The 12,143-nt window shown below is 38.1% G+C and overlaps 1 protein-coding gene across 1 annotated transcript in view; it reads right to left on the reverse strand.

Annotated features, from left to right (window-relative positions):
• The window catches only part of LOC121299701 (GAS2-like protein 2B), a 34,226-nt gene extending 26,241 nt beyond the window's left edge, over nt 1-7,985 (reverse strand). The window contains exons 1-2 of the mRNA XM_041227638.1: nt 7,191-7,985; nt 5,789-6,625 (exon numbers count right to left, since the gene is read on the reverse strand). Of these exons, the coding sequence (XP_041083572.1) occupies nt 5,789-6,457 (669 nt within the window). The 5' untranslated portion in view covers nt 6,458-6,625; nt 7,191-7,985. The remainder of the gene's footprint in view (nt 1-5,788; nt 6,626-7,190) is intronic.
• Nucleotides 7,986-12,143: the final 4,158 nt, after the last annotated feature.

A 12,143-nucleotide genomic window follows, 5' to 3' on the forward strand; every position in this document is an offset into this window, starting at 1 on the left:
TGGAGCTCTATTTGTTTTGTATAATTGGAAAACTCATTAGAAAAAAGCTGGACTCTCAAGTTAGAACAATGCTTTAAAAGGGCTTTAATTACTGGCGTTTAACTCTGTTAGTCATTAGAAGCAGGAGAAGATTGGTTAGCACAAACACAAGTAGTGAAAGGATTATCACCATTAAGAGGTCAAACATCTGTCTGCATGTTCCTGTTAAATATTCTGCTTTAAAAATCAAATAAAACAGGTTTGTGCTGCTGCAAGTTCTTTCAAACCCCACAATAGTAGAAAAGAGTTATGGAATTGTTTCATTAGCGACAGAACTCTTTAACCATAAATTTCTCATCACTCCTAGCGGGGAAGTGGAAATCGATGTAAAAAGTGATCGTGTCCATCTCCTAAACAGCTCCCTTCAGGTTTCACTTTTTATGGATCTACAACTAATACTAGCAGGAGTCACACTAAGGACACGCTGATAAAATGGCTGTACAAAGCATGAATGGTGACACAGGGATTCGAAGCAATGAGTAAACTGTCCAATGGCTTCAATAACACTGTACTGTACTATACCGTACTGTGTTTAGCTGAATCTGAGAGCTTTAGCCATGCTCATGGTCACCATCTGAGCCGGTTAACTAACAAGGTCCACATTGTCTTGGAGAATCTGCTGAATCCATACACACCGACAATGAGGTCACTCACATGGAAACCAGTGATGAGGAGGATAATACACAATTACTGCCCAGAGTAAAAGCACAAAGCTACAGACTATAATTACACTCAAAGAAAGATATGAGACAACCTAAAGGTGGTATGTGGGCCTGACAATGAGGAAAGCGGTGTGGTTTAAGGGTTAGAATTGCGTGACTGGGAGGGAGTCAGTGTGGTGTAGTGGTTAGAGCCGAGAGGCTGGGAGGGAGGGAGGCAGCGTGACTTAGGGTTAGCGTTAAGAGACTGGGAGGGAGGCCTAGTAACTATACCAGTGTGCCTAGAAATTAATGCTTTAGTCTTACTGGGAACAAGTTGTAGATTTGAATACTCCGATTCCCATAAATTATAAATTAAGTCAGTCAGACCAGAATCAATCATTTCCATACCAGAAATACAAAGTGCCAGGCTTACTGAGCTTTTGCACCAGATTGAAAGTTACTTACTTTGTATTTATTTAAATAGAACTAGGTTCACATTTAAAATTAGCAGTTTTTCCATTTTTGCTTCTTGTGCAAAAGAATAAATTTAGTCTTACTACACAGAGGATAAAATCATGTAATAGATTAATTCCAGTGAATCTTTCCTATGTCCATAACATCATAGGTTGCAAATTTTCCAAGGTTCAATTTTTAATGGCATTAGTGAAGAAAATGTATTGTAATGTATCTTTGTAGACGTTGCAATGCTATACTTTCGGTTCCCTGGATTCAACGAAGGAATTCTGCCATTGGCTATTGGGAAAGCAAGCCACAGCTTCTGGCTTCCGGTAGACTTTTGCAATATAATTTTGGTTAGTTTCTTTGACTACATGATGTGAAACTCAAGATCTAAATTATGTTCATGTAGTTTTTTTTTGTTTTTTAATTAACATCTCAATCCTTAAATTTCCAGGTGATGCAAAACGGCCACGGCTGTAAAGTCTAACTTTTACAAGAATGCAAATTCCAAGAATTAACTCCTTAACAGATAACACTAAACTGTTGATCCACACCATTAAAACAGCTGAACGTCAGGGTCAGGGCCATCGTTTGGATAACAACAACATGTGCAATCCATGTAATGACAGCAATCTGGCATTTTGTGCTCAGTAAAACAGTGGTGTGTCTTTCCAGGGCATTCCACATAAAGCATGCTTAGGGCTACAATTATTTCACCACGATACACCCTTGTTAATGTATGCAAACTTAGGAAACGTTCACTCATTTTAACAGCTTGTTGTAGCAAATCCTAGCATTGTTTTAACTGGTTTTACCAGCAGTGGGTGTCATGTTATAGGTGTGGTGTCCTATGGATTAAGGAAGTATTTTCTTTTTACATTTTTGAAAGATTGTTCCCCTATAAGCTCATGGTGAAAATATCAATTATTTAGACAAGTCCTTTTCTGGAACATGATATTAGTAGAAAAAAAGGCAATCCTCTTAATAAATGCATTTTTTTTCTAAGCTTTCCAAGTTAAATAAAATAGCTTAAATGTGTAATTTGTAACACTACTGCTGCAAGGACTGCCTGCCTATCCGTCTCCAAGTGATGTAGTGATAAGTAAATTTGAAACTTGTGTCTCTGCAGCTAAAGAGCCCCTTTAGATATATACAAACTGTACTGTCAACATCTCTTTTATGATTAAGTAGAAGGCTAAACATGACAGCACGTAATTAAGAACATTAAGAAAGTTTACAAAACAAGAGGAGGCCATTTGGCCCATCTGGCTCGTTTGGTCATTAGTAGCTTATTGATCCCAAAATCTCATCAAGCAGCTTCTTGAAGGATCCCTGGATGTCCACTTCAGCATTACTGTGGAGTTGGTTCCAGACTCCAACAATTCTCTGTGTAAAAAAGAGCCTCCTATTTTCTGTTCTGAATGCCCCTTTATCTAATCTCCATTTGTGACCCCTGGTCCCTGTTTCTTTTTTCAGGCTGAAAAAGTCCCTTTTTGACCAGAACAGAACACAATATTCTAGATGAGGTCTTACTAATTAATGCATTCTAAAGTTTTAACATTACTTCCCTTGATTTGAATTCAACACTTTTCACTATATATCTGAGCATGTTGTTGGCCTGTTTTATAGCTTCCCCACATTGTCTAGATGAAAACATTCCTGATTCAACAAACTGCTAGATCTCTTTCATAGAATCCTTCTTCCATTTCAGTATCTCCCATATGGTATGTATAATGAACATTTTGATTGCCTGCGTGCAGTACCTTGCACTTTTCTCTATTAAATTTTGTTTTGATGTAGTCTCCCTTTTGTTTTTTTGTCGATTTCTTCCCCCTTCCTTTCTAGTTTAAATACCGTCCGTTCCACCTATATAGATAGTCCTTGTTGTAGAATGTGGGCTAATGTTCAAGGAAGGTGAAGCCTTTCCGTGTGCACCACGATTTCAGTCATGCATTTAAGTTATTTATTTCCAGCTGTCCACATGGTCCTTTGCAAGGTGCCAGCAGTATCCCAGAAAATACCACAGTTTTAGTCTTGTCAATTTCCTTCATAGCTCTCTGAATTTGTTTTGCAGGGGTCTTGATCTGTCTCTTCCAATGTTGTTTGTACCGATGTGGACAACTACTACCGGGTCATCTCCTGTTCGTTCTAGGAGTCTGTCCACGTTCTCAGTGATGTGCGTGACAAAGACTCCTGGAAGGCAGCACACTGTTGTAGTAAGGGGATCCAGACTGTGCACTGAACTTGCTGTGTTTCTCAATGTGGAGTCCCTGACAGTCACGACCTCCCTTCTTTTTGCTGCCTGGCCAGCACCGTTTATAGGGTCCTGGATGCTGTTCCTTTTGCTCTCTTGATGTTGTTTTTGATCATCTAAATTATGAAGTGGTTCAAGTTTGTTTGATGTTTTGATTTCTGGTGGTTGTGTTTGACAAAGTTAATTATATTGTACAATAAAACCAGCAAGACATAGTTGTTTGGTCTTGTAAAAATCATATCCATTTCAATGCAAGAACTGAGCTATATACAGTCAACTGTCATTAATATGAATTTCAAGGGGTAATCAGTAATTCTTACTATTTTAACACAACTATTATCAATTCAAGACCTCTTTAGCAAGTCTCAAGATGATAGTTTGCTATTCTGGAAGATGAATGTGGAATTGTCTTTGTTTATGACTGGAGGACATTTCCACAATATTTAATTTAAACCCATTATGCGTGTCCTGTATAATGTGACAAAGCATATCAGTGTTACACAGGCTTCCTACAGGCATCTGTGCATCAGCCTTCATCTTTAGAAGCAATTTAATTGAATAATGATTAAGCTTGTCACCGAGACCTATAAAGAATACACAGAACAGGATGTTAAACATATTACATTTTAGTTAAACAAGTTTTCCAAAGGATGCCTTTAGGTCAAGTACACACATTTTCTGCCTACTCCCTTCAATTTGCACCAACCTATTGAGCCACACCCACAAAACAGGAATGTTTCAGCTGGATGCTGGCAGTTAACAAAAAAAAATTAAAAAATCATCAAGTACAAGTGGAAATATCAATACAGTTGGTCACAGTGAGTCATTGACTTACTCCTTTATATAGCAGCTGACTCAGGAGATACAGACAGGACAATCTGAACAGCAGAAGAGCCTACATTCTATATTACGATATAACAGATAATACACAGCAAGAATTCAACCAAACATTGAAAAGTGCCTCATTTTAAAAAACAAAGTTGGTATTGGCTTGAGACATTGCAGTTATCTTTACTAATGCATTCTTGTTGTGGTTTAGAAATCACTTCATAGATCATTTTCTGGATCTCAAAGTACAGCTGATATGCCAGAGATCAACCATTAACCCGTCCGCCTCTGCCCCTAGTTGATGTAAAAAAGAAATCGGTAACAAATAGCCTAACACAGAGAACACACAAGGCATTCCTATAATCAGAGCATCTCCCAGACGACAGGTAAATGGAGTACCAGCTGCACACAGACATGTTTGAGAGCTCTATAGAGGCCACAGGGGTACTTTAAACAGAAAACAATATGCTATAATACAACAAAAACAATACAGTTATAGTGGATATGCCATACGTGTACTACTGTGTTTGTTAAGGATACCAGTGTTCTAAGATTACATGTGAGGAAAAGAGAGTACCCCACTTTGTTTTCTGACATCACAATACCCTGGCTTAACGCAGACTCCACGTGGTAAATTAGTACATTTTGCTTATCAAGTGAAACCCTCTCAATGTGATCATGTACAGCTGATTCACTGAAGGTGGGAATGGGATTTCTGATGACCTCCAGCAATACTATTATATGGTTTATCACTGTGTCCATTTTACCTGGCGTGATGATGTTAGAAAACAGGATGTGGGTTATTCTGCATCAAGGATTTATGCCAAGTTAATCTTCCTTTTGTCCTGGGACACAACTTGAATAACCCTGTCTGTTTTACTGCAAAACTGAGCATGATCATGGGACTCTGCAGGCTTAAGAAGTGTTGAAAATGAACCCAGTACTGGAAGTATGGGGTTAATGAGCGTGACACTGCAGTAATCACTAAACCTGAAAGTGCAGTATGGGGTTAATGGACTTTACACTGAAACTGCAAACCAGCTTTACAACCTTCATAGTGGTCATACCACAACCTGAGTTCAAAGTTCAGTTTATGGAGCAGAGATTTCAAAACACTGAGTTTGTAATTTGGATATATATTGCGTATATTGCTTGGCCTGTTCTCCCCCTGGTTCATTCTTATGACAAGGCAGAGGGAGAAACAGAAAGAAGAGACTGGCTTTTTACAGGAATTCCAACACTGTTTCTTTAAATGTGTGAGCTGTGGTTCTGATCTCCAAAGCCTTTCTGCTTAAAAGAAGTATAGCCTTTGATATCATGGTGGAGTTGACTGAAATGAACTTGAAATGAACTATAATGTGATGCTGAGGAAATGACTGCCCCTCCAGATGAATGCAATGCATTCACAGATGTTCAACATGTACTTTTTATATTGGTTTGTCTTTTTAATATGTGAAGGGCGTATTGGAAAAGTGAAATTCATTGTTGTATTTTTCCTTATTTTAAGACAAATAATTTCAGACCTACAGAAAATATATGTGGGTATAGATTTGTATTCTAAACTCACCAGTTCATCCAGATTTCGCATGTCACATAACACCCTTTTTTGATGCCAACTAGGGTACACAGGGGCATCAGGGGAGTGATCTTCTGCTGAGTTGCCTAGCTGGAGAGGGATCTTCCCAGGGCCCAGATGATGGTTCTCCTGGTCCCTAATCTCCTCCTCAATTTCCTCCTCTAGTTGAATTAGCATAGGGGCCAGCATCCCAAACTTAGCTCCCCTGCGGGCCACCTCCAAGAGGCACAGCACGAAATTCTTCTCGTTTCTTTTTAAAACCAGGTCGTTGGTCTCGAACATGAGAACGTCGAGGATGCCCAGCTCCTGTCGGCACCAGGCGATAAAGTTGGACACGTTGTCCCGAGCCAGGAATGAGCCAGGAACTACGTTTCGGGACTGAAAAACCACGTCTTTTTGTGGGACACGCATGGAGTTGGCAGCACCCGGGTACTCCAGTTGGAAGTCCTGCGCGGCGCGGTTGACATTGTTGGCGTGCCTACAGAGGGCACATCCCGTATCCAGAGCCTCCATGAAGCCATCAGCATGGGCGTCCAAGTCATACAGCGTGTTGAGCCACTCCGCCAAATCCTCCTTCATCGCGTACAAGTACTCCTCACTAGATTTGAAGGGTCGGATGCTTTTGGAAGCCGCCGACTGGATGTTGCTTTGGTCGGCCATTTTAATATTATCTTTTTAAAATCCAATTAATAAAACTGCTTTACAAACAAACAAGGTCTTGTTTGCAACTGTCTGCGGTGCTGCCCGAACCAAACTCCCATACTGCACAGTCCTGGGTCCTCCTCGCTTTGCTCGACCTCTCCATTGCGTTTAATATAAAACATTCAGCTGCGAAAACAATAAACACGGAATTAGTGCACTGCAATGCATAATCTAACGCGTCGATGCCTTTATTCCGCTGCTGTGATCTATCCAGTGCGTTCTGCTTGAATAAAAACAGCTCCTTTCTATGGGTTAACTTGCCTTATAGATTGCCCCGTCACCTGTCGAAGTGTGCTAAACTGAACACATCTTCAGATGTGTTACATTATTTCTCTTTGCGACTGCTAATGCGGCGAAATGTATCCTTTTGTAATTTTCCTGCAGCCATTAAGCAAACAAGATGACCCGGGCCGGCTCAGGCAGGCAGATTCTGTAGCATATCTCATTGCCAGTGGATAATGACGAAGTGGAGACAAGTTAACCCTGTGGAAGACAGATCTCTGCTGTCTCTGCAGGTCACGCTACTTGACAGAAACCATGCTTTATAAATCTGCTACTACGAAGCTTGTAAAATTACTAAAAATACACTGGAAATAACAAAGAAAAAATGGAAAACCAAAACTAATTTGACCCTCCAGCACAATGAAACATTAACACACAAGTACACAATAACATGATGTCAGGTGCTTACCTGGTCAGGTGAGAATAGGTTACACTGTGTCGGTTCTTTTTCCCTTTTAGGTGTAGTCTCTAGAGACATAGGTATTTGAAAATAAAATAAAAAATGAAAATAAAATAGACTTTTTAAAAAGAAAAAAACACTGTCCACTTCCATCCAAACAATTCCAAATACTCTTCTAATGTGACGTTAACGATTGCCACTTTGTTGTGACCGATTCTGGACTTTCAATGCTATACAAACTATATAAAACATTAACAGTCAGTACTTTAAATAAAATATTCACTTGGTTTTATAAAATCATATACCGCTTCTAAAAAGGAATATTTGCTGTTTTTATAGACAATGTGCTTTGCAGTTCAGTGCTGTTTTCTTTGTGCTCGGCTGCATTTCTCCCTTGTTCTGTTACTGGAAGCCGGAATCCTCAAGCGGCGTAAACATAAGCATAAACTTGAAACTCCTGATTAATATCAACACACCCTTTCTCCACCCACTTTCCTAATCACCATCAGTTTCACAACCATTTCATTCTCGCCTGGGCATGCCTGACCCATTGCCCCAAACCTGGCTTCTCATCTGTTTCGCAGCTTCCCAAGACAACACATCCTCTGAAGTCTTCGCCCCCTTATCCGCTAATTCCTGGTTTAAAACTATTACCACATCATTGCTGTTTTCAAGGCCTTGATATTATTTAACTGCCTGCGCTGTCCAAATAACAAACGATGGCTAGTATCATTTAGCTAAGATTTAGCCGTGTTGCTTTCAATCTCTATGGAAACTTCTGTGTTATCCCCCAGCTTGTCGGCCTTTTTTTTTTTTTTTTTTTTTGGAATTTTACCAAAACGACTCAGAAGTGATTTGCATGAAACTTTTAAAGGGGAAGTAGCCTGAATTTGTTTAAGGTAGAATTCAGAATCATAACACGTTTATTTGAAAGAGTATTGTACGTACTAGTATTAGATGTTTACATTCACGTATTCTACATGGTGTACAAAGTATTAGTACGTGCAGAAAAATAATTAAAAGCAACCGCAGGACAAATAATAAATGCATCATTTAAAAAAAAAGCCTGCCTGTATACATACATGTTTTGTTATGATCAGTGAATGTAATTCCTTGACATAATTTTGCCCAGTATGTTGTTAGGGTGGGATTTCAAATGGGCAATGGGCCGGTCATTCTGCAGTAATTCATACACACACACACACACACACATACATAGATTTCTATACCCTCTTTGATGCAATTATCAGAAGGAGCTTTACTGGTTGAGATTAAAAAGCAATTAAAGAATCAAAGCGTTTGGAAAGTAAGCAGGTTTAAAGTGGAAATTACAACACGCAGGAAAAGCAAATTTCATGAAAGTAGGTTAACGCTCTCGCTCTCCCCCCTCCTCAGCTGTGCTAAACCTGACCCTGATCTACTGCTGATTCGCTGACTCCAGGTCAGGAAGAAAGAAAAGTGGCTGACATAAGTGGCACAAGTTCAGCTGGTTCAGTTTAGCTTCAGGAGGAATCTACAGTAGAGAAAGACAGTCAGACAGACATATGCCCTGAGATTATTATACATTATATAGCTTGTGCTAGGGAAGGTCAAAGGTTTATTTGCAAAGGTTTTACTTTAAGCTCTTTTAGTCACGGAGCTGTGATAAATCTTCTCTGACTGCCAACCTGAGAGCTCCTCATTTTGGAGTGTCTTTACCAGGTAGATGCTGTTGCAATACTGACAGAAAATTAGGCTCTGCCTTGTAGATATATATTGTTTGTTTTTTTGTTTATAAATATCTCCAGACAGGTGCAGCCATTTCCAGAGATAATATAAAATATAATAATAATAAAATAACAAATTGAAGAAGTTTGTTTTATTCCTGCACACAAATCTACATAGATAAATGCCACAGGTCACAGTGACCCGAAACATCTTATTTGTATACATGACCTGTTCTAAAAAAAATAAACATCTCAAAGGTTCTGTTTTCTGTGTATAAGTTCATAATCCCAATTTAGGAAAAGTCATAAAATATTATACAGAAAATGAAAAGAAAAATAGCACTTAAGCTAATTGGAAACTAGAGTTGGGTCAAATAGACCCATAATCTAATAGGAGGGTTAAGTCTGTAGGAGCTGCTCATCACTTCTAGTTGCCTGCCATAGACATGTAACATAGGCTAGATCAGCCCAAGTGTCTTTATATTAGAAAGCTCCATGGCACCATCTAGTGCACTGCCGTGTATTGTCAGCAAAACAAAAACACTTCATCAATAGCTGCATCAATCTGACTCCAATGCCTTTCATGTATCTGTTTATCATATTGTCATTCAAATCAGAACAGAGGAGCAGACAACCTGAGAACATTATACAAGCATTTTGGGGTTGTGTTAAAATGAATGCAACACAGCAACAAATTCAGCATTTCAGATATTTTCAAAGGCACACAGTGATGCCTACCTTCTGCATTTTGGGTGTAGCATGCTGCAGGATGCAATTTAATAGAAATTATGTTAATATTGTGTTAAGCTGTTGTTCTTTAATACTAAAAAATTGAATCCATAAATACTGGAAAGGAGAAAAGATCCTCTACCTGGCAGTAGAATGAGGCAGGAGACCCCCATAGAACTATACTTAGGAATTTAAATGTATGAGATGGGGGTGGGGTTGTGTTGCGAATGAACGAATGCAAAAGGGCGAGTACACAGGTTATTTTTACTAGTGGTAATTATTCAATTTAGATTCATTAGATCATATGATTCAATAGATGAAGTGATATTTGTGTGGGGGTTTGTCCATCCTCCCAAACCAAAGTTGTAAACTAAATTAAAATTACTTTATTTAAATATGGGTCCCATTTATAAACATATTACAAAAATAGATGATGTATATTACCGGTGCCTTTAAGACAAAATGTTGTAACACTTATCATACTATGGCTATTATGTAATAATTATCGCTGAATGTATGGGTATGGGTTGTGGGTTTAGGTGTATGCGTGTTAAAGTTATACAGAGAGAACATTTGTATTATTAAATTGCATGTGTGTTATTTAAAAATATTTATTTAAAAAAAAAAGAGAAGAGCAGCTCCTGAAAACTAGTCGAAATGATAGCATATATGTGGTAATGGGCCAGTGAGAAAAAAAAATATAGCTACAGTATTTAACTTTTCAAAGACAAATCGGTATTGCTTGCAAGTCATTATGTACTTTTAAACAAGCCCCTTTGGTCTTTGTAATGGTTTGAATTTCAGATGCTGGCATCTGTTTTGATTTGAAACTACAAGGCATTTAAGAGAGGGAGGGAGGATAAGAGGGATGAGGTCATTGTCTTTGCTGAAGCTGGAAGAATCAGCCTTTGAGTCAGGGACCAACCGTCTAGTTTAAATCTTTAAAGGCTCCAACACAAACAGCTGGCTGTAATTCCTGATTATAACAATTCAGAGCACAGCAGTGTGTGTTAAAGAGACACTCTCCCATTCAAACAATATCAACACTGATGAATAATGCAGAATACATACATGTTGAAATCATGTGCCGTTCACTTAATTTTTTCAGCGTGCATTATAGGGGATAATCTTGCAACTGTCTGCAGTACACCATAACAAAGCTCTTATGAATTACAATCATCATAAAAAGTTAAGGGTGTAATAAAAAAAACAAAGGAAAATGCAAATCAAAGTTATTTGCTTTCCACTTTAACTAGGGAGGGGATAACTATTTTTTGTATTCAAGCATGTAATCTGCTTTCAGTACAATTGTTATTAAAACGCAGTACATTATATATATATATATATATATATATATATATATATATATATATATCACACAAAAAAAAGCCCACAACAATCACATTAACATACAATTGTGAATTATTTAGGTGGTGAGAATAGGGTTAGAAAAAGACGATAATAGCCAGAAGTGTTGTCAGCCAAGAGAAAGTTTTATTTATATATTAAATTGAATATATTGCAGTTACTAAAGAAGCGAGATGCTAAAATGTGAACATTGCTTAATAAAATGGTTATAGACATGCAAAAGGATCCAGTCCGGGTTTTTAAAAATCCTTGTAATGAAAAGCAGGTGTTCAGTGTGCATCCAATAAGCACCAGACAAGCATGAAGTAGTTAATAGCTGTGGTTCAAAATAAATTACTTATGAAACCTGGTCTAAACTACTATTGCAAGATGAAGTTTTGTTTTGTAACGTTTTCCAATTTTATATGTGTAGTTTCTTTAATTCAATCTGAAGACAAGCTTGTGGAAAGTTACTGATAAGGACACATTTCTTATTTGGGAATGATATATGGAGGTTGTCAAGTGTTATGTATTGTTCCTGTGCTTTGTAACCTTTTGTAGCAATACCATACATCTTATTAGCAAGGTGTGTGCATGAAACTATGCTTATGCTTATTAGGACCAAGAAAAGTTACAAGATGATACCAAGCTGTGCTGTAGAAAGTTACAAAAATTAATAATTGTTGAAGAACAACATAAACCACAGGATAGGTATAAAAAGGCTTATTTAGAGCTTTGTTTGACCAAACAACTCAAAATTAGAAGACTGCTAAACCCACTTGTCTCCAAAATTGGTAATTATGCGCTAATTTGATTAATTTGAGAGTCCTAATATAAGCTGGTATGAATAGAATCACTTAGAAGAGAATGGATGAATCTTCCCTATACTGTCCAAGTCTGCCACCTAGTGGTACTTTGTTCTCAGAAAATGTCATGCAAAAAGTACATTGCTTGATAAGCTGTTTTGGATGAAATCACAACTCCTCGATGTTAAGAACATTAGAAAGTTTACAAACGAGGAGGCCATTTGGTCCATCTTGCTCGTTTGGTTGTTAGTAGCTTATTGATCCCAGAATCTCATCAAGCAGCTTCTTGAAGGATCCCAGGGTGTCAGCTTCAACAATATTACTGGGGAGATGATTCCAGACCCTAACAATTCTGTGTAAAAAAGTGCCTCCTA

The sequence above is a fragment of the Polyodon spathula genome, chromosome 25 (genome assembly GCF_017654505.1).
Source record: "Polyodon spathula isolate WHYD16114869_AA chromosome 25, ASM1765450v1, whole genome shotgun sequence".
Lineage (NCBI taxonomy): Eukaryota > Metazoa > Chordata > Actinopteri > Acipenseriformes > Polyodontidae > Polyodon > Polyodon spathula.